This window comes from Rhinopithecus roxellana, chromosome 13, assembly GCF_007565055.1.
Source record: "Rhinopithecus roxellana isolate Shanxi Qingling chromosome 13, ASM756505v1, whole genome shotgun sequence".
In the NCBI taxonomy this organism is placed as follows: domain Eukaryota; kingdom Metazoa; phylum Chordata; class Mammalia; order Primates; family Cercopithecidae; genus Rhinopithecus; species Rhinopithecus roxellana.
In genome coordinates this window covers 124,109,330-124,132,977 of record NC_044561.1, presented here as the reverse complement: position 1 = coordinate 124,132,977, position 23,648 = coordinate 124,109,330, and the positions used below count along the sequence as shown (strand labels likewise).

The following is a 23,648-nucleotide window of genomic DNA, read 5'->3' as shown; positions in this document are numbered from 1 at the left end:
AGCAAAGCCAACCAGCCATGTTTTCGATGCCACCACAGTAACCCAAAGGGAAAGGTTGTCACAGTGGATCTGTGGGCCACTTGTGGTCAGCCTTGGGTGAGAGACAATGAAGCACAGGGCCTGGTGAGGCTGGAACACGTAACTACAGTGCTGGACACTGCTCAAACACATAACCACAGCGCTGGACACCGCTCCTTGCTGTAATGTGACAATGATTGCTAAAGCAAATCTTGTGCTCACAGCAAAGAGGTTTTACCAAACACTTAGCAACAAAGAAATAAATAAAAAGCAAATGCTACTGTATCTGGTAATTTCTGAATAAATGTCTTGATTTAAAATTCCCAACCCTCAATACCATCTAGAGCAGTGGTTCTCAACCAGGGGCAATTTGGCCTACAAGGGGACATCGGACAAAGTCTGGAGTCTAGACAGAAACACAGCTGACTGCCACATCTGGGGAGGGGGTGCTACTGGCACCTGGTGGGTAGAGGCCAAAGATGCTGCTAAACATCCTACAATGCCCAGCACAGCCACTCCCTGCCCGGATCCCTAGCAGAGAATGCTCCAGCCCAAGTGTCGGTAGTGCTGAGGGTCAGAAGCCTGCAGATGGAGCTGTGCTGAAGGCTTCCACAGGCCGCCAGGCTTCCCATTCCTTCGCAGAGAGTGTGTGCTGTGAGAACCTGATGCTTTGTTTCTTTACTCAAAATTGCTGACGAGTGGTGAAGAGTGGGGTTTGCTTCACATTTGTAACTTCACATTTTACTAATCAAGCTACTGAGGGAAGAAAAAATTTAAAAACCACCTTTTACTGAAAAAGTTCTTTTCTAAAACAAGATACATTATATCATCAACAGAACACTCAGGCAAGCTCCCTATCTATTATTATTGGACAAATAAATACTTTCATTTTTTAAAAAAGTAGGCAAAGGCAAAAAAACAAAACAAAACAAAAAAAAACCCAACCCCAAAACAAAACCAACCAAACCCCTATGATTTTAAACATGCGCTGTCCTAAGAGGAAGGCTTTCTGCGAGCAACTAAAGCCGTTTCTTTGTGTGTGGTGGAGGGAGAGGCTTTGTGGTTAATGCTTCAAGTTTTCACTGCTGAAGTTTCCTTTGATGTGTTGCTTCTTAACACTTGGGAGTTTTTACACTCTAGGGCCATGACTGTGCTTTTTTTTTTGGAAAGGTGGCCTCCCTGGAGCCCCCACGTTCTTCTATGGCCGGAGACAACCAGGACAGCTGTGAGAACCATGTCCCAGCTGAGCCTGGGCCTGCCAAGGCCCAGGGACACCCAGTTCCCTGCTCCTGGGCCACACGTTCCTATTGGTCTCCACGATCCTCAGCTCATCTCCTCCTGGACCCCGCAGCAGGGCTGGCAGTGCTGGGGAGCAGCGAGGGCAGGGAGGCCAAGGAGCCTGTGGCCCTGCTGAACGCTGGCCTGTGCCTGCACAGGCAGACGGTTTACATGGGATGGTCTACATAGACAGTCTACACAGGACGGTCTACACAGACTATCTACACAGGCCGGTCTACACAGACAGTCTACACAGGACAGTCTACACAGGAGAGTGCCCAGAAATTGGCTATCCTCAGCTATTCCAACACAGTGAGGAGGGCAAGGGAGAGTGCAGGCAGTTGGGGAGCCGGGGGCAGCCATCCAGGGGTGCCTGGAAGTGGGATGAGCATGGGCACTGGGACTCCTCAGCCCAGAGAACATGGTAAGAAACTAAAAACGAAAAGTTTGTCCTGGCTAAAGTTCCAAGAGCGGTGAGAGGTCTGTGTCCAGGGGCCTAGGGCCAGACCTGCAAGGTTCTGTAAGCCACACCATGCATTAACCTGTGAGGCAAAGGGAATCACACAAACGTTTTCAGTTGGGAAGAACTGTGGTGACACGTGGATTTGAGAAAGCTCATTCTGGAAGCATGGTACAAAAATGAACTGTGGTGAGTTGAGAAGGAGAGGTGGCTAGACCCAGATGCAAGAGGAGTGGTGGCCTGCACAAATGGACACCGTGCAGCCACACACTAGCCCAAGGGGTGTTTGAAAAGTTGCAAGAACTTAGAATGACACACATTCTGAAGTCAATGCTCACTCCGAAGAGGTATGGCAGGGCAAGCATCTGGATATTGAATGGAGGCAAATCTCATCTAGAGTCAGCCACTCCCACAGCTCCGCAGAGGTAGCCACATTCTCACCAGACAAAAAAATCAGACACCATGAAGATGTACTAAGAATTTGCTTTTCAATAAAAGCAGGTCTCCATAACTCCACACACAAGTCCACACTGTGACGAGAGCCGCAAAGGCAGCACAGGTGGGCGGAGCGCCACATGCACCGCACTCTGAAGAAGGTGTGGGCGAAGAGGTCCGTGCAATTCTCCCGCCGCCTCCCTTTCATTCACTTCATTAACTGGTTGATGACCAACATGCATTTATATGCTGCTGTTTTAATTTTTTTAAATAAAAATACTACATAAAGGAAATACAAAAGCAAGAAAAATAATTTAAAAATCTGGATGAAATGTTAACTGTATGGAGTGGTACGTATGATCACATACACAGCAGATGAATCTGAGACTTACCGAACCTTTCTCCATCACTCTGTTGAGCATGACGACACCCCTGCTTTTCTGTTCCCACACCATCTCCCAAAAGTGACCGCATGTGTTAGGCAAAGGGCCCTGCAAAGACACAATAACACAACATGTGACATCTGAAACATAACACGCCACAGCGTGAGCTCACCTTCTGCAGTCAGCTAACGATAGCGCCCTCAGTCCCCACAGCTTAGGCACAGTGGTGGCTGAGGCTGGGACAGGGACCCACCTCTCTCTGCCTGGTGGTCAGTAACAGCAGCTCCATTTTCTACCAGGCAGCAAAGGGCCATTTCCGCATCTCAGTTCAGGGCTGGCCAACCAAGGACAGAAAAATGCCGATTCTGCTTTCTGGCTCAGGCAGGCCAGCTAAGGGCCTCCACTGAGATTCATCCCCAAGGCCCTTGGGCTATGGGACAAAACTCCTTGGTGCAGATGAGAGGCAGTGTGGGGGCGTGACCAACCACAACACTCCTCTTGGTTCCAATCACGTCATCTCGTGACCTTGGGCAAGTCACTCCATCGCTCCCTGCTCAGTTTCCCCATTGCTTACTTGACTAATAATAGTACCTATTCACAGAGCTGTGAAAATGAAGTACATTCATTTATATAAAGTACTTAGCACAGTCCCTAGAATGCAGTAAACACACAATGAAATATCAGCGACTATTCCTACCAACAGCAATGAGGACCCTGACGGCAGACAGCCTCCCTCCTTGGCCCAACAAACTTAGGAGATGTAGAAACACAAATGGTCATTGAGGTGGCCCAAAGGGAACAGAGTCACTGGGGCATGAGGGTGTCTGCGGAGCAGCTGGCCCCTTTCACTCCAGCTCACCTGGCAACGGGCACAGATGTTTGCTGGACACAGGGTATGAGTGCCTTGAGTTTGTCTCAATTATTAGCAGTGGCTGGAAGAGACATCGCCTATTACCTCCACACCAGAACCTGTCATGCCCTCATGTCCTTGGCCAGCATCACTTCTCATGGTTTCCATTCTCATCTATTTTCATCTAAGCTCCTTTTTTTTTTTTTTTAGACAGAGTCTCGCTCTGTCACCCAGGTTGGAGTGCAGTGCCGCAATCCTGGCTCACTGCAACCTCTGCCTCCCGGGTTCAAGCGATTCTCCTGTCTCAGTCTCCTGAGTAGCTGGGATTACAGGTGCACACCACCACACCCGGCTAATTTCTGTATTTTTAGTAGAGACGGGGGTTTTACCACGTTGGCCAGGCTGGCCTCGAACTCCTGACCCAAGTGATCCGCCTGCCTCAGCCTCCCAAAGTGCTGGGATTACAGGTGTGAGCGACCACGCCCGGCCCATAAGCTCCTTATTCTTAAAATCTTCTCCCTTTAAGTCCCATCACACTTGGCTCAACCATGCTAGCCCTCAGTGTCCTCTCACTTTCTTTCCTGAGCTCATCTTGAACTTACTGCCTGAACAAGACAAGTCAGCACTCCCTGTGCTGAAGGGACTTAGAGAAAAGCCACATTTAACTCTTCCCTCCCCAGTGAACAGAAAAACAGCTCCTGGCAGCCAGAAATCCCGTGGCACATGGCTGACAACCTGGGCCTTGCATTCTCCACTCCAGTCTTCCTGGCATGAAGACTCCAGTCACTGCAGCTCTCCACTACTCCCTTCATGTCTTCCCTAACTCCCAACACCACCCCAGTTTAGAATGGTCTGAAGGATCACAATCCCCTAAGATCTGCAAGGACACACACCACACTTAGCTGACACTGCACGGGGAAGGTGAAAGAGGGCCCCTTGGACATTATTCTCTGCTCTTCTATACTTCCGACTTTTAAAAAATGAGAAGGCAGACTTGTATTATTACATAATGAATAACACTGAAAAAGAAATGGGAAGGGTGTTCTTGGTTTGGGCACTAGGAAAATGTTTCAGTCATAGTGTCCAGAGGTGATACTTTGGGGTCGGGCTGCCTCGACTCCCTTAGTAAATCCCCAGGGCAAAGGGAAACTGTGTAAACAGTTTCTCGACATCCCCAGTGCCACCTCACAAACCAGACAGAGCTTCCCATGCCCCAAGGAAGTGCTAGGATGCGGGGTAGGCAGGACAGTAGCACAAGTGTACATGGTCATTTGCTAATGCAACACTTGACATGATACACCCAATAACAGGTATTTAAAGGGCTTCCTGACTCCACACCAGAGTTGAAGGGCTGAAATCAGGAGGCAGGAAATTCGACTTCTCCAAAAAGCAAAGTCCCCAGGAAGTCACTTTTGCCTCAACCTCATCCCCAGACCTCTCCCTCCTTATCAAACCCCTCCCCCATAAGTCTCCCCTAAATACCCCAGTGGTGCTGGGAGGACCAGGAGCTCAGGGCCTGGTAAAGGCCTGCCCTGTATTCACGCACCAAGAACTTATTCAATGGCCCCATAGGACTGAACACAGCTGGGCTGATGCTCTACATCCCAGATGACGAGAGGCATCTGGGCTGATTTTGGTCATAAATGGGGAGCAACTGGGACAAGACAAAAAGGCAGTGAAGAAAGGCCTCAGCCTCAGTTGAACGCACCCTGACCTAGCTCCTTGCTCAAAGCAGCCTTTCTTCATACAGCATTCTGGCTTCCCCAGAATTTTAATTTCCAAATTATTAAGCAAAATTACAATGTTCGAAATCACCCTATGGCCTAAAGCCATATAAGACTAAAAGCTGACATGGAATGAGAAAACAAAAATTATGATGAAAAACAAAACAAGAAACCCAGTCTTTTTAGACCAACTTACAGGTAACAAGTTAAGACTTGAGAAGATTAATTAAAAAGCAACTCTTTTTTTCCTCTTTCCCAGATACCCTTTTGGTCACAAGCCACTGAGTGTTTTACAAGAGGCTCAATCATTAAACCACTTTCAGGATTTTGTTTCCATAAAGATGCCAAAAGCCAACAGAAATTTTAAGTCATTTTTCATGCTTGTTCACATGATCTAATGATGCCTTTCTTCTGGGCCAAAGAATGAGAACCATGGTGAGCTACTCTGAATGGCTCTGGACAGAGATTCCTGGTCTACTGCTAACGTTCCTAGATTTGCCATCACAAGTGCTTAATGCTCTACGACAAATACTTCTGGAAGCAACACAGGTACAGACCCTCCTCCAGCCATGACTGCTGCCTCTGCCAACAGACCACAGGCAACTCTGGCATTTTAATGTTGTTTTTTATAAGCTCTCATTTCCAGCAATGTCATCTTATGCTTCCCAGAAAAGATTAGCGTTCCTTACAACCAAACTGAACCTTTGAAGGAAGATTTTCCCCCTTCCTTGTTGCTTTTTGGTTTGCTGAAAACCTGACCTTCTAAAGGATGTGGCAGTTTTATTTGAGGTGTGGATAATAGCACTCTCAAACTCTTAAACTGACATTAAAACAAAAATTCAGACAATCTGCTTACCTGGGTAAGGATGTAACTCCTTTGGGCTTCTTCCATTTTTATCAAACTAGCGTTGATATAGTCGTTATCTTCTTGATGTAGTTTAATCCGACTATGGTCAACTGAAAGGCAAACCAGAACTCACAGGTTAAACCCGGAAAAGCTGAATGTGTCCATGCAAGTGCACACCCTACAGAAAAGCAAAGGTGAGTTGGTGGCATCAGGGGCATTCACACTGGCTGAAGCCCTGTTTTAGTAGAGATTAGTCATCAGTATGGGGTGACTGGGATTTTCTGAAAGGGTTTTTGGAAGTGTTTGAAACTTCACGCTACGAAGCAATAGCGGTAAGCCATATTACAATATGGATCATGTCCTATCTGGGAAATCTGTTCTCAGGTCATATCTTGTTGTGATACTTATTACTCTCCCCTCAAACCTTCCAGGACTAGAGGAGGGCATCAAAGGGTCTGTTCTCTGATGTGTAACTTTTGTGTTTTTTTTTTTGAGTCAGAGTCTCGCTCTGTCACCCAGGCTGGAGTGCAGTGGTACATTCTCAGCTCATGGCAGCCTCCATCTCCTGGGTTCAAGTGATTCTCCTGCCTCAGTCTCCCGAGTAGCTCGGATTACAGGCACAGGCCACCATGCCCACCTAATTTTTGTATTTTCAGTAGAGATGGGGTCTCACCATGTTGGTCAGGCTGGTCTCGAATTCCTGGCCTCAAGTGATCCACCCACCTCTGCCTCCCAAAGTGCTGGGATTTCAAGTGTGAGCCACCCATGCCTGGCTGACATAAACTTTTAGAGAGCAAAAAATATGGTGGCTTCAATCTTTAAAAGGGAACAAAATCCACCATAAATTCCACCTAGTCCCTACAGCTGTTGCTAGTACGATGAGCTACAGTAGATAGGATTTAAGATCGAACTTCAACCTAACCTCTGTCCAGTAGTTTGAAGATTAAATGACCTAAGTACACAGCAGCATGAAGTCATACCTTGACCTTTATACAAGGTTTTTGTTTTTTTTAAGTTCAAGTACAATGAACTTCAATGATTCTAAATTTTTAAAATTCAGAGCATATCACAAAGACATTTGAAAGAGAATTTAAACCCAAACACTGAAAGTATATTAAATGTACCTTTTAGTTTTTAGAAATAAACTCTCATCTGGAAGTTCTGCCCCAGATCACAAAAAGAAAAAAGCCACTTTTTTTCTTGTATCATTTGTCACAAAAGCAGTAGCTCCCTGAGGGCCACTTTCCTTACCCTGTTAGTAGAGCTAATAAGAGCAGGTGGGGACCTTTATTTCTGGCACAGCACAAGGGACAATAAACTCAGGTGACCACCCATAAACAGTACCTTCTCCCTGCGTCCAAAGGGGAAAGGAGACATGAATGGGGATAAGTGGTCTGGGGCTTTTTGTTCTAAAGGATTCTAAAGAGAGATGTCTTTGAAAACTAGCCACCATCTGGAATACTGTTTCTCATTATGGAGGCTTAGTACAAATAAAGATACTTGGATAATTTTTAAGTGGATCATAGAGATAAAAGACCTCAAAAATTATGTAATGGTATTGGTGAGTTACGTGAGTGGGTTCAAACAGCACTGGGTGACTCTGGGCAAACAACTCACCTCAGAGCCTTGGTTTTTTTAACTTGCTAAACGGTAGGTGACAAGAGGATTGTGGGAAGAGTCAATGAGCTGAGGTGTATACAGAGCCTCGTTCAGCAAGTGCCTGTAACTGTGGACTGCTGTCATCACCAGCAGCACCGTGAGCTGGGCAGCAGGTGACCTTCTACCTTGATTCATTCTTCCCCATAACCTTCACAGCAAATGACTGTTTCTACTGGAGGATAGGAGGAGGGGAGAAAGATATGAAGAGTGGGATTGGGAGTGAAAAAGCTGGAGAATTGTTTCCCTGGAAGAATTTTTTTTTTTTTTTTTTTTTTTTTTGGGGGGGCTAGTCAAGTAAAGCAGTGGGGATGGAGAAGGAACAAAGAAATCTGTAACTGGTTGTGATCATATAGTTGTAAACACTACTGTACTTGGACCAGCCCCTGGAAGAATATTTTAAATAGTTTTTTTTTCTCTGTAAAACTGATTCATAAAACCATTTAGATAAGGAACGTTAAAAAATGTAGCAAAGGAATATTAAAGACAAGATTATTCCCTAATTAGAGCAAGTACAGCAAAAACTAGAAACCCAGGGTATCCTGGCACCATGTGAAAGAGGTGAACGGTGATGGTTCTGTCGCGTTCTGATCAGCGGTCTGGAGGTTTCTGGCAGGACTTCACAGCAGAATCACCAAGGTTTTTTCTTTTTGTTTTTAAACATATATCAATGAGGTGCCTCAGCTGAGATGAGCTAAATCAAGAGTACCATGTGTTGGCGCCAATCATGTCACCTGATGACCTAGAAGCGCACTTCAGATGTTGGTGACAACCATCCCCACCACCGACAACATTTACTGAGCACTTATGTCTGCGTGAGGTACTGGGCACTGGGCTAAGCGGTTTATGTTGCTTCATCTTCACATACTCCTATGACAGAGAACAACCTGCCCAAAGACACTCAGCTCTAAGTGGCAGAGCTGACACACAAAACCAGGCAGGGAACCATCGTGGCAAGCCAAGAGGCACACGTTCTACACCAAGTCTAAGTCCATTTTTAGACCCCTTCCAGGAATCTGGGCGCCACCTAAGTCAGATCAGGATGCACTGCTAACCCTTCTGGCAGAGAACAATGACAGCCATCACTCCCAGCCATGGGCACAGGACCTGCAGGAAGTGCTCACTGGAGGAATGACTGGATAATCTCCTGCATCCCTGGCAGAGCATACTACCATGGAGACATTGGCAGCTATGACCCCTCACTGCCTGACAATGTCTAAAGACTTGGAGGGGGGTCAAAAAAGCCTCTGTGGCCTAGAGGAGATGGCGCAGTTCACGTCCTGTACTCATTCCAGTTTTCCTTGCTTTATGCAAATCCTAACATGGTAAGTCATTTACTTTTCAGCCAGCAGCAGACTGACAGCCAGTCACTAAGAAGGCGGACAGGGCTGCCACAGGCCAGCAGGCACACTGACAATCCTAGGAAGAACTCACAGCAGGAAAGAGGGGGAAGAATGACGAGGCTGGCAGGGGTGGAGGCGGTGGGGACTCCAAGCAGAGCTGCCTTGCATATTCAGCGCAGGGGACAACAGTGCCCACCCCGAAGGCCTGTGTGGGGCTTCATTACAGCTGAACACAGTGCTTGTGCTCTAATGACACTGCTGCTGAGTCATCCAGAAAAGCTTTTATTATGCCTGCTACCCTCTGCTTCAGCTGGTAGGAAAATGATTCATCACAAAAGCAGTCAAAGCTAAAAAAAAGTGCTTTGAACTTCACTGAATTTTCCAGAAACTGAAACCTCAGCCCTTCTATAATGGTGGAAAAATGAGCCATTACTATAAGTCTCTAATGCCTTTACTATAGGAAACAATCGAGTCATAAACCTCTGCTACATTGATTTATTATTATATTTATTATTATACCAAACCCCAAGGCAAAAGGAGTCTTGACTAAAAGGGCCTGCAGCAGAGGAAGAGCAAGACTGGTACCGGCCACGTGGATACTTACAGGGACTGACGTCTCTGTACCTATTTCGGTTTTTGTTCTTAGGAAGCTTGGCAACTCTACATGGGAAGTCACTGGCTTCGTGTCGGATATCCTACAAAAAAGAATAAAGACATTTAACTGACTGCCAGGCACTGAGGAAGACTCAGCAAAGAAACAGACATCAAAGAGAGCTGGACAGTATGGGAAACCCAAGGTGATAATTCAGAGGTATGTATCAGGTCATGGGGGAAAACCGAGGAGGAACGAGCACAGGCCTGGGGTGGAAGGCAGTGATGTGGGGCAGAAAGATGGAAAGACGAGGAAGAGGGCAGAGAGACAGACGGGAGGGACAATTCACTCTGGAACACTCCGCACAGCAAAGGCATGGGGGCTGGAGATCGCATCTCATGCCAGGAACAGTGAGTGGGCAGTAGGAGGTACGACAGACGGCTGGAGGACACGGTGGGTAGCCCAGATCGTGGAGAGCCTTGAATGCCAGGCCTGGGAGTTACAACTGCAATTTCTATAAAGCTACAATTATTAAAAATATATAAAATGTAGTTTTATGCCAACAAACTATCCAACCGCTTTCCTAGGAGGTGGTAAACAAATCCTATCACCCGTTTCAACAGAAGACTATGCCATGGCTCCTGATCACACCTAAAATTCCACTATAATCACATTAAACAATCTTTTATTTGTATTTGTTATATTATTAAAAAAATACACAAAACAACGTGAATGTACTTACTGCCACTAAACTGTGTACCTAAAAATGGCTAAAATGGAACACTTTATGTTTTATATATTTTAACCATAATTAAAAAAAAAAAAGACACCGTCCCCCATGGTGGGAATAGGAAAGCAGACAACAGCAATAGAAATCTTGAAGCTGGAAATCAGGCTGATTAGTGGTTGGCAGTTGTGAGAAAGCAAAACTACAAGTGAACAGTAAGAAAGCCAGACTGCCCGAGATTTTCACTCCAGATTCCTCCAAAGGCTCTGGCTGTGCTCCCAGTCAGGAAGGAGGAGTGGGATTCCCTGCAGGGGACAAAGGTAGAACCATCTGGGAAGACCTGGATTGCCATCTCATTCCCCAAGCTCCTTCCAGGCTCCTCAGACTTCTGCAGAAATCTAAAGATATACTTTCTGGAAAAATGTAAACCAGGAGGTCTATGAACTGCAGCAAGACTGCTGGCACAGTGGAAGATGTGAGCGCTCCACCAAAAATGGGGTATGAGCGGCCATGCACAAGCCAAACACCAGGAACTCGAGTCCTTTTCCCCAAGAGACACACTGCTGACAGCTAGACCGTTCTCCTCCAAGTAGGAGGCAGAGGATCTCTAGATAATCTGACCAGGCAAAAGGCACAACCAAAAGATATCCTCAGAGTGCACAACTGGCAGCCTCCCTAGAGGCCCTGTGGCTAGCGCAGTGTTGACAGGCCCCTTACACCTGCTCAAGACTCTCACACTCCAATAAACCCTTACTCTCCACCACATGCAGATACCACTGATGACCAGATATAACAGGAAAGTCTCTAACAAAAAAACAAAAAACAAAAACCAGAAAAAAAAAAAAAACCAACCCTCAGAGGAAACAAATTGCAGAGAATAGAAAGATTTAAATATATACTAATATACTCAGAAAGAAAAGTCATCTTGCATCTATGTATTAAGAACAGAATGTTATATAAAATAAAGATGTCTCTCGAAACTTAAAAACAAGATAGCGGGCCGGGCGCGGTGGCTCAAGCCTGTAATCCCAGCACTTTGGGAGGCCGAGACGGGTGGATCACAAGGTCAGGAGATCGAGACCATCCTGGCTAACACGGTGAAACCCCGTCTCTACTAAAAAATACAAAAAACTAGCCGGGCGAGGTGGCGGCGCCTGTAGTCCCAGCCACTTGGGAGGCTGAGGCAGGAGAATGGCGTAAACCCGGGAGGCGGAGCTTGCAGTGAGCTGAGATCCGGCCACTGCACTCCAGCCTGGGCGACAGGGCGAGACTCCGTCTCAAAAAAAACAAAAAAACCAAAAAAAACAAAAAACAAGATAGCAAAAATGACAAGCTCAATTGAAGAATCAAATATAAGTAGAAGAAATCCCCCTGCCCAAGAAAGTAAAGTCAAGAAAAAAAATAGAAAATTAGCAAACAAAAAATTACAAGGAAAGAAAACATCAAAAAGTAATTCAAGAAACCCCCCCCGACCCATCCAGTACTCTGCATGACGATAAAAACAGACCCATTCTAAGGCACAGTAACTGCAATCCCAGAATTCTGCGGACAAAGAGAACGCTCTGTACGTTTCTGGGAAGAAAAAACAGTTCACTTTCAAAGGATGAGGTGATTAGCATGGCTTCAGACTTTGCAAGAACACTGAAAACTGGCCAGCAATGAAGCAATGCCCTCAAGATTCTAAGAACAACGACTTCCACCTGGAATTCTATACCTGGCCCAACAGACGTGAAATGAGAAGGGACAACAAAACATTCCGAGGCGGGCGGGTCGCCTGAGGCAGGAGTTCGAGGCCAGCCCGGCCAACACAGTGAAACCCCGTCTCTAGTAAAAATACAAAAATTAGCCGGGCGTGGGGGCGGGCGCCTGTAATCCCAGCTACTCGGGAGGCTGGGGCAGGAGAATCACTTGAACCCGGGAGGCGGAGCTTGCAGTGAGCCGAGATGGTGCCACCGCACTCCAGCCTGGACAGCAAGAGCAAAACTACGTCTCAAAAAAAAAAAAAAATTCCCTGACCTGGAAGGTCTCAATACCTTTATCATCCATGCTCCCCTTTTCTCAGTCATCACTGGAGCATCTTTTCCACCTGAGTGATTAAATAAACTAAAGAAAGAGAAAGCTATAGGATACATGGGGGGTGGGGGAGAAAGACCCAAGAGTGAAGACAAAGGAAATTTCTGCAAAAACTGGAGGGAGAGACAGCACGGTGACAACTACATGACAGACACGGGAAGTGAGCAGGCTGGATTGAAGGAGTGGGACTCACAAGATAGCTGTGTGAACACGCTATCCCAACCATGCCATACCAACCATGACCTAACAAAACTACCAGAGGAAAATGAGAAGACCTGAAATTCAGGAAACCGGATATCCAATAGAGAAGAAAAGCAAAGGAAGTCTCAAGGTGACAGCTGTGAGTGGCAAGTTTTAATGGAGGTAAAAGCCATTGAGGTGACCACAGACCAACCACCCAGATACACGGAGAATGGAAATTTCAAGTGGGATGTCTCCAAGGAAAAACTTGAAACTGGAACCGCTCTGTCCAATACAGTAACCCCGAGCCACATGTGGCCAGTCTGAAAAGAGATGTTCTGTAAGTGTAAAATATGCACTGGATTTTGAAGACGTAGTAACAAAAGAAATTTAAAAAAGCAAAATATCTCAAGTATTTTAAATATTGACCATTTATTGAAATAACATTTTGAACAAACTGGGTTAAGTAAAAGATACTATTAATTTCATCTGCTTCTTTTGACCTTTTTTACCACGGCTACAAGAAAAGGGAAAATCATGTATATGGGTTGTAATATGCGTCTACTGGACAGTACTCCCTGATCTTATGGAAAATTGTTCTGTAAGGCTATAAGAAGATATGGGAAGATTAGCAAAAGGTACAAAGAAAACTATGTAAATAAAAAAAAAAGGCAATTATCATGGGGTGTTGTGGCATGCATCTATAATCCCAGCTACTTGGGAAGCCGGGGCAGGAGGCTCACTTGAGCTGAGAAGTTTGAGATGAGTCTGGACAACATGGCAAAACCCCACCTCTACAAAAAATACAAAAATTAACCCAGCGTGGTGACAAGTATCTGTAATCTCAGCTGTGCAGGAGGCTGAGGTGGGAGGACTGCTTGAGCCCAGGAGTCCTGGGCTGCATGCGCTATGCCGATCGGGTGTTCACACTAAATTTGGCATCAATATGTTGACCCCCCAGGAATGAGGGATCTCCAGGTTGCCTAAGAAGGGGTGAACTGGCCCAGGTTGGAAATGGAGCAGGTGGAAATTCCTGTACTGATCAGCAGTGGGATCGTGCCCACAAAGAGCCACTGAACTCCAGACTGGGCAACATAGTAAGATCCCATCTATTTAAAAAACAAAATAGGAAAAAAAATTAAAAAGTCAATTATTAACAACAGAAATAATGTTTAAAAAAGAAATACAGTACAGTACAATACTATCTGTGACTATGTACAGAGGCAAATAATGTAAACAATGAGTACTGATTTAAGCAAAAGGTAAAACATTGGGAGAATGGGGGAGGTGAAGCAGAGGGGAGGAAAAGAAAGGGGATGGCTGTTTAAGAAAACTAAATCCTCCACCTTAATAATGGTCTCGATTAATACATCAAAAGATAAACATTTTGAGGTGGGCACAGTGGTATGTGCCTGTAGTCTCAGCTACCTGAGAGGCTGAGGCGGGAAGACCGCTTGAGCCCAGGAGTTCAAGGCTGCAGTGAGCTATGATGGTGCCACTGTACTCCAGCCTGGGCGACAGAGTTAAGACCCTGTCTCTGAAAAATAATAAAAAGAATGTATAAGTTTAAAAAAGATAAACATTTTGCTTAGAAATATGGAGATACAAACAAGCTGTAATCAATCAGCAGAACAAAGACTGGGAGTGGTGGCTGATGAGAAAGACCAGAGAAACGGTCTGAGGTGGGGGCAGCAAGCCACCAGATTTTGTTTTTCTCAAATGATGGGGTTTTGCTCTTGTTGTCCAGGCTATTAATTTCATCTGCTTCTTTTGACCTTTCTTACTATGGCTACAAGAAAAGGTAAAATCAAGTATGTAGATTATATTATATGTCTACTGGACAGCACTCGCTGATATTACGGAAAATTGTTCTGAAATAGTGCAACCTCGGCTCACTGCAACCTCTGCCTCCTGGGTTCAAGCAATTCTCCCGCCTCAGCCTTCCACGTAGCTGGGATTACAGGCATGCACCACCATGCCCGGCTAATTTTGTATTTTAGTAGAGACAGGGTTTTACCATGTAGGTCAGACTGGTCTCGAACTCCTAACTTCAGGTGATCCACATGCCTCGGCCTCCCAAGGTGCTGGGATTACAAGTGTGAGCCACCACACCCAGTCAAACCACTGGATATTATCATAAACCGATTATGGTACTATTTGACTCCTTGAGTCACGTGCATATTCAACTTAGATTTTAAAAAATGTCCACATTCTGCTGTTCTGCTTATTTATTTACAAAACTATAAAATGGCAGGTAAGAGTTTTTGACTCATACTAGAGAGCAACTAATAACAGAATGATGGAGCTGGGAGTGGTGGCTCACGTCTGTAATCCCAGCACTTTGGGAGCCGAGGTCGGAGGATTGTTTGAGCCCAGGAGTTCAAGATCAGCCTTGGGCAAAAAAATGATACCTCGTCTCTACAACAAACTTAAAAAATTAGCCGGGTGTGGTGGCGCGCACCTGTGGTCCCATCTACACAAGGGGTTGAGGCAGGAGGATCACTTGAGCCCAGGAGATTGAGGCTACGGTGACCCATAAATGCATCACTGCACTCTAGCCTCCCTAACCTGGGCAACAGAGCGGGACTCTGTCTCAAAAACAAAAACAAACCGCACACGAAAAAACGACAGCATGACAACAGATTACAAACCTACCTAAAAGTAAATAAATTAATCCAATAGTAACACGTCCACTGCATCACTTACAGATGAGATTAAGCTTTCAGGGAAACGCCATACAGCAGAGAGAGAGAGAAAAAAAAAAACCTGAAAGAGTAAAAATCTAGGTCTTAAATTTGTTGTTCTACTTATCATTTGGAAGCATTCAGCAGTGAGTACAAATTCTGCCCTTGAAGTGAAAAACAATCTGGTCAGTCCAGCTGGTGTGACTGGATGAAGATGTAAGAAATATCTGATACAGATAAACCACTTGGCTAATGAATATTTACCCGGAGCAAATAAGGGCCAAAATGTCAATAACAGTTGCAACTGATTTTATTCAGCCAAAAGGATTATGCATATGTACTTTTTTTGGTGTGTGTGTGCATGCCTGAGAGAGAGAGAAATTTAAAAAAAAGAAGAGAGGGAAGAAGGAAAACATGGAGATGTCATTTAACAAAGACACTGGGAAAATAAAAGGTATCTACATAATACTTTTTAAAAAATAGATTTTAAAATTAAGGTATACTCAGAGTAAAATGCAAAGATCTTAAGTATGTACTTGAGTAAGTTTTTAAAACTGCCTTTGAGGTATATTTTACAAATAATAAAACATACCCACTTAAGTGTTCAGTGAGTTTTAAGCAATGTCTACAACCATTTAACTATCAATGCAACCAAGATACAAAACATTTTCATCACCCCAAAAAGTTCACTTGTGCTTCTGGTTTCAGTCAATTCAACCTTCTACTCCCACTCGACTACTGCCACCAAGGGCAACCACAGTCTGCTTTGTATTGTTCACATTTTTTTCCATACCATCTAACTTACTGCATTTACTAGCACACAGTTTGCATAATACTTTGAATTCTCTGTTTTTCTTCCTGATACTGTTAATTTATATGTCTTCTCTTTTTTCTTTGCCAGTTTAGCTAGAAATTTATCAATTTTATTGATCTTTACAAAGAACCAGCTTTTCAATTTAATCGATTTTCTTTGCTCTTTGTTTTATACTTCACTAACTTCTACTCTTATTTCCTTTCTTCTTCTTACTTTGGATTTAATTTGTTCTTTCTCTAATTTCTTACAGACAGCATGTAGTTGGGTCATGCTTTTTCAATCTAATCTGACAGTCTTCATCCTTTAATTCAGGTCTTTAGAATATTTACATTTAATATAACTATTGGCATGGCTAGATTTAAATCTGCCATGTTGCTAGTTTAGTTGCTTTCTATTTGACTCATTTGATCTTTGTTTCTTTTTTCCTCTATCTCTGCCTTCCTTTGAATGTTTTCCTTTTTTTTTGCATCTATCTTATCTCCACCATTGGCACATTAGCCATATCTCTTTATTTTCACCTTTTAGTGGTTCCATCTGGTTTACAATATGCATTTAATTCATAATGGTCTACTTTCAAATAATAGTGCATTTTACCAAAAATATGACAACAGCAGTTGTCCACTTACCCTTTATGCTATTATCATACATCTTTACTTCTATATGTTATAAATATATTACTTTTGCTTTAAATAAATTTTAAAATGATAAAAATATATTTCATATTTATATATATCACTTTTAGCAGTCCTCATTCTTTTAGATATATCCAAATTTCCATCTTTTATTATTTCTCTTCTGCTTCAAGGACTTCCTTTTTTTTTTTAATGCTAGTCTGCTGGCAACAAATATTCTGCCTTTATTTTTTCCCCAAATAAGTCTTTATTTCACTGCCTTTTTTTTTTTTTTTTTTTTGGAGAGATGTGGTCTTGCTGTTGCCTAGGCTGGAGTGCAGTGGCGGTCCTAGCTCACTCCAGCCTTGAACTACTGGGCTCAGGCAATCCTCCCTCCTTAGCCTCCAGGCTAGCTAGAATTACAGGTGTGGACCAGCACATGCAGCCAATTTATTTCATTTTATTTTTTGTAGAGACAGGGTCCGGCTATGTTGCCCAAACAGATCTCAAGCGATCCTCCTGACTCAGGCTCCCAAAGTGCTGGGATTGCAGGCATGAGACACTGTGCCAGGTCTACTTTGGTTTTTTTTATTTTGCTGAAGGTTTGTTGAAATGCTTGAATCTGCAGGCTTATAGTTTTCATTAACCTGGAAAAAATTTGAACATTATTCCTTCAAGTATTTTGGGGGCAGACTTGTTTAATATTGTTCCATATGTCACTGAGGATCACCCCAATCCACATTTTTTTTCCCTCTCTGTACTTCACTTGGGTATATTCTCATATAGATGTTCACTGTTTGTTTTTCTTCTGCAGTGCCTAAACTGCTACTAATCCTATCCAGTTAAAGTTTCATTTCAGATACTGTATTTTTCTTCTTTAGAAATGGTATTTGGTTCTTTTTCTTCCATTATCCTCATTATGTTGTTTTTCTTTAAATCTACTAAGTTATTTATAACAGCTGTCTTAATGTCTTTATCTGCTAATTTATCATCTGTCATTTCTGGGCTTGTTTCTATGTCTGATTTTTCTTCTAGCTAAGCATCACATTGTTTGCTTATTATTATTACTTCTTGTGTATCTGATGGTTTTTGGTTGAATGTTTCTACCAAATATCCTACATATTATGGAGGTCTGTCTCTCTCCATTCTGGCCAATGCAAACTTGAATGAGTGCTGGGAATTATCCATTCCCCAACAGTTGCTCTTTATCCAAGCTCATGAAGATACACCCTAGCAAGTGTATACTGTATCCAGCCAGACTCAAGGTGATCCCTTTGCAGATTTCTAGAGTTCTTTCCATCACAGACTGCTCATCCTTAGTACCCTGCTCTGCAAATCCTAGCCATTTCAGCCTCCTTTGAACCCCAATCTGCATCCTAAACTCAGCAAGATCGCCAGGCAGAAAGTTCATCCTAGGGCTCATCCCTTTCCAGTCTACTAAGGTAATGCTTTTATTATCACTCTACAGTTTTCATATTAGTCACCAGATAAAAATTAGATATCAGAGTGTCAACATTTATTCAACAAGTATAAAGGGCCTACTGTGTGTCAGGCACTGTTTTGAATATTGGAGCTACAGCAAAGAACCAAACATAAAAAGTCCTTCCTTTATAGAATGTACCTTCTATGAGAGACAGAGAGAGACAGAGAGACAAAACATATGTCAGCTGATAAATACTAAACTGAAAAATCAAGTAGAGGAAATAAAAGGAGAAATTTGCGTAGTTTTTTTTTTTTAATAATAAGTAGGATGGTCACAAAAGACCTTCCAGTAAAAGTGACACTGTAACAGAGATCTGACAAAGGTGAGGGAGTGAGCCATGGGAATGTTTGGGGGGGAAGATTTCAGGTAGGAGGATGCTTGGCATGTCTGAGGAAGAGAAGAAAGCCATTGTGGTGGGAGTGAGGGGCAAAGTGGTGGAGATGAAGCTGCAGGTCAGGGAGAGCATGCTGGATCCCAGAACAGGTATATTAGTACTATACCTGGCTAGTTTAAAAAAAAAATTTTTTTTTTGGTAGAGATGAGGTCTCATTATATTACCCAGTTTGAGGCTGGTCTCAAACTCCAGGGCTCAAACAATTCTCCAGTCTCAGCCTCCCAAAGTGCTGAGATTACAGGCATGAGCCACTGCACCTGGCCGAGGATTTCTGCTCACAGCAGTAAGTGGATCCCTTCTGGCTGCTACATGCAGATAGGATTGCAGGGATCAATGGTGTAAGGAAGGATACAGTCAGGAAGCTAAGGTAACAATGCAGCAAAGGATGCTGGTGGCTGAAACCACAGTGACAGTAACAGAAGAGGTGAGAAGGGGTCAGTTTCTGGATAATTTATTAGAAATCACAGTTTCTGATGAATCCCTCATCTTTCCCTATTTTAGAATGGTACATGGAAAACATACACATACTCTGAGTACAAGTCTTTATATTTCATTTTGTAAGATAAAATGCCAGGCTTAGAGTCTTAAAATTGAGGGGTGATAGGACCTATACAATAAAAGGCAACTATAACATTAGTGGTTTGGAAGAAAGTAACTACCGTACCATAACAGCAAAACAAGATTCCTGTATTCTACAACTGTATCACAGGTAAGCTAACTTTCCAAGAGCTATAGAAAAAGCAGATTCATGACTAATGAACATATTTAACTAGCCTTCCACTGCAAGCACAAAGTGTCCCTAGAAGATCTTTTATTATGCTAACCAAAGATTAAATAAATACTTCTAATCTACTGAATGTGTAAAATTTCCACAGAGAAAACAAAATAAAATAAAAGCCTTTAAAACTGGTAAGATGACTGCTGGGTAAACTGATGAGCCAAACCAAAAGGGAATAATAAACTTGCCATGAAACAGATTCCCAGAAGAGTCCCCTAAACAAAAACAATCAAGATGTCAGGAATCATTCAGTGTCTGCCTCAGCATCTCAGGGCTGGATCACACTAAATCAGAAATTTTACCAATGGGAAATGGTATCAACAGGTAACAAACAGATTCTTTACAGATCCCTCCTTCCCTTAGTCCATACCTCAGCGTTTTTTTAACAGCCTCCTTGCTCCTAGTCTAGATTTCAGAAATGTGATAGAATAAAACACCACACATCATAGATGTCAAATGTGTATGGCTCTCTCAGAGTGCAAGCCTGATCATGTGCTCCTGAAGCAGGCTTGGGTGTGCCCAAAGCTTACAGGTAAATGGTTTCCATTTCACTGTATCACTTTACATAGGCATCAGGCACCCAAAATGATCTGAATCATTTCTGTGGTAAACCATTGTCATGAGAGAAAAAAGCAAGTCCTTCCAAAGTTATGATTTAGCTAGGCTAGAAAGATTCACAAACACTTGATCAAGTTTAAACAAAGCATCTGCTGAGCTGGAGATTTTAAAAGGGTGAAGGAAGTGAGCAGGGCAGAAACCTTCCTCACCTGAATAGTTTCTACAGCTCTTCCTCATTTCCCATCCTCCCCCACTCATTTAAGAAGATAACCGATGATCTCCCAATGAACACAAAGGGGTAACATAAAGCTCTGGTAACAGAATGAATTAGAGCCTGGAGTTAATTAATTTTTATATTTATTCAGGAAAGCTCAATCAATATCCATTATTCAAACACCTCCCAAATTCAATTAGGCAAAAAGTCAAACTTGGGTGAAAAGCTGACAATGTTTGGTTAGAGATTTCTATTTCTCCTGAAAACACACAAGCATAAAAGCCAGTTTAGCCTTGCGGAAATATTTCCATGTTTATATTAAGCACTTCATCAAGCGAAACATCCCAATCTGGGTTTAACACCCTTCTCCTCGGTCCACAACTGGGTGAATGTCTCTTCGAGGCTCCACGGTAAAATGCATTACTCATTTTAAAGCTATCTGCTAAGTGAAGAAGTAGAGACAGCAACCCATTAGCAGCCAGGAGTCTGAGAAGAAGTGCTTTGGACTCTCACCTTAGCGTCCCCTCCTAACATAGGCCCAGGCCCAAAGTAGGCACTCAACATAATTCTGTTAACGGAATTAATGGATGCTTCTAAAGGTTCCCAAAGCTTAGTGTCCTTAACACTATACCAACACTCTTTACAGAACAGAACAGAAGTGCTCCTGAAAGGGAGTATGTATAAGCAAATATCTGATCCAATCCTATTTTCTCAATTACTTGTTACAAAATGGAAGTTACTGAAATTACATTTTATTTATTTATTTATTTATTTATTTGCAGTTGAACCACACAGGCTTCTGACCAAACAGTGCCAAAATAGTTACTAAAACATGGATTCAAAGCATAAAGAGTAATTTTTGACAGTGATCTCTGTTTTAAAAGTCTAAAGGAAGAAAAAATTCCAAGGGTACCTTTTACTCACTGGAACTTCAGGGACGACAAAGTCCCTTAGCACCCATCATATCTTCTAAGCTCTCCTGGAACCTCCATTCTACAAATGGTTGTCTAATTTGATTGTTCGAGTTGTTACCTGGTTCTTTAGGGAAGCTACTGGCTCTCAGAAATGTACAGACAGAGCTAGAAGTATAGTAAAGGCAATGATTTAAAATGCAGTAAGTGAACACACGGTGTACATTTCCTGGAACTCTTGCAGTAGTTGCTGAATAGGGAGATATATATAGAAGGGGGGTGGGGTGGCTAGCATAAAATTTTAGAAACCAGATCTTCAAAGTAATGCATCTTGAACAAATTTTGTCAATCACAAATCTCATTATAAATGAGAAAACTTCTGTGTAACAAAGTATACTCTGAGGAATACACAAATCATCAGAGGTTCAATGTCTTCCAAGTCAAAAGCAAAGCTATATCCTTCATATATGAAAGTTAATGAAACAATATATATGTACTACAAAAACGTTAGGAAAATATTTTTATATTTACATATACATTCATATAAGCAATATGAAACAAGTCATATACTTAATATTAAATGCTAAGATAAACTACACTGTTTAATAATGAAGAAAAAGCTTAAAATTAAGCTAATCAGTACCAAGTGTGTTTTGGTTTAAATTTCAAAATGACTATGTACTGAATAAGAACACATACTAAAAAGCAAACCAGAATCTTATGTGATAGTTGAATGAGAGACAGGGGTTGAGGGGAGGAGGGAGCAAAACTGGTCAGCATTGAAAAGGCAGCAGGGTACCAAGTAACTGTCCCTGCCACAGCTGGAGGAAGCATTGGGTCTGCTTGTACAGTGGTCCGGGGCAAGGTTAATAGATAATGGAGCTATAAATCACTAACAGAACAATTACGTGCACTTGGAAAACTACGTGGAAAAAACAATCAACTGCTTTACAAAATTCCCACAAATCAAGAGATAAGGGCAGGAATGGGAGTATGAAAAAATGCTTCGTCAAACTGGCATAGAGACCTCCTGGTGGAGACGGTGGGGCTCGTTCCAGGCTCTGATGTACACCCACTGCTCCAAACATAAAACAATGGTCAATTAAATTTAGAGAAAACCATAAAGGCACAGCTAGGCTCGAAAACAGCATGAGAATGAAAACAAAACAAAAGGCTCCCAACTCAAAATGACCTACAAGCAAGGTATCAAACGCAGAAGATAACTAGTTAGTTCTACAAAAGATAACCAACAAATCCACTAGAAGAAAAATCCATTCCATATGCACTTTATTGTAAAGTTGTTGAGGACTTTAAAAATAAACATACTTGGGCCGGGCGTGGTGGCTCGTGCCTGTAATCCCAGCACTTTGGGAGGCCAAGGCGGGCGGATCACTTTAGGTCACGAGTTCAAGACCAGCCTGACCAACAGGGTAAAACCCCACCTCTACTAAAAATACAAAAATTAGCTACGTGTGGTGGCACGCGCCTGTAAGCCCAGCTACTCAGGAGGCTGAGGCAAGAGAATCGCATGAACCCAGGAGGCAGAGGTTGCAGTGAGCTGAGATTGTGCCACTGCACTACAGCCTGGGCACAACAGAGCGAGATTCCCTCTCAAATTAAAAAATAAATAAATAAACAAACATACTTGGCCAGGTGCAGTGGTTCACGCCTATAATCTCAGCACTTGAGGAGGCCAAAAAGGGCAGATCACGTGAGCCCAGGAATTCAAGACCAGCCTGGGCAACATAGTAAGAACCCATCCCTACAAACAAACAAAAATTAGCTGGGTGTGGTGGCTCTCACACCTGTAGTCCTAGCTACCTGGGAGGCTGAGGTGGGAAGGTCACTTGAGTCCAAGTAGTTGAGGTTCCAGTGAGCTACGACTATGTCACTGCACTCCAGCCTGGTGGCAGAGTAAGACCTTGTCTCAAAAAAAAAAAAAAAAAAAAAAAGAATAAAATAAGCAAATAAATATATTTAAGATTAGAAATACATGAAGGAATCGTGTATAAAAAAGATGTTATGAATAAAAACAGGAAGAAGTAAAACCAGAACAAGGAGATGCGACTGAAGAAATGATAAATCCTGGAAATAAAATGAATAATCATGAAAATTTTTTTAAAAACCTCAAGAGATAGGATAAATGCTAGATTAAACCCAGTCAAAGCATGAGCAGATTGAAAGCTGCTACAGAGGAATGTGCCCACGATGCAGCATGAATAATTATGAAACACAAAACAGAGCAGTTCAAAGACAAGGGGGATAAACGGACTCCAGTCCATACCTCAAAATAAGCAGCACTGAGACACGGAGGCAAAGGGTCAAGCTGCAGGATGTTGAGAATAAAAAAATCTTCAAAGTAAATTACAATATTGTTTGGAGGCTTAATAGAGCATTAACATGGTCATTTACTTAATTTTTTAAAACTCTAAGTTATGCAGCCATTTAAGATAAGAAACTCTTAAAAATACAATAAAAACAGACCACTGTCATTGATGGTGACCCTAAATCATTTATAAAGCAAAGCCACTTTATATGTGTGTGGCTAATAGCTATTTTTGATTCCCTGAGGCCTGATGTAGTTTCAGAACTGAAAAATTATTTTCCAGCTAGAATGAGATTCATCTGGAATGGA

The 23,648-nt window shown here is 42.8% G+C and overlaps 1 protein-coding gene across 1 annotated transcript in view; it reads right to left on the bottom strand.

The window, feature by feature from the left end:
* The window catches only part of PTPN1 (protein tyrosine phosphatase non-receptor type 1), a 73,988-nt gene that overhangs the window by 13,430 nt on the left and 36,910 nt on the right, over positions 1-23,648 (bottom strand). The window contains exons 2-4 of the mRNA XM_010383840.2: positions 9,599-9,689; positions 6,005-6,105; positions 2,584-2,682 (exon numbers count right to left, since the gene is read on the bottom strand). Coding sequence (XP_010382142.1) covers positions 2,584-2,682; positions 6,005-6,105; positions 9,599-9,689 — 291 coding nt within the window. The remainder of the gene's footprint in view (positions 1-2,583; positions 2,683-6,004; positions 6,106-9,598; positions 9,690-23,648) is intronic.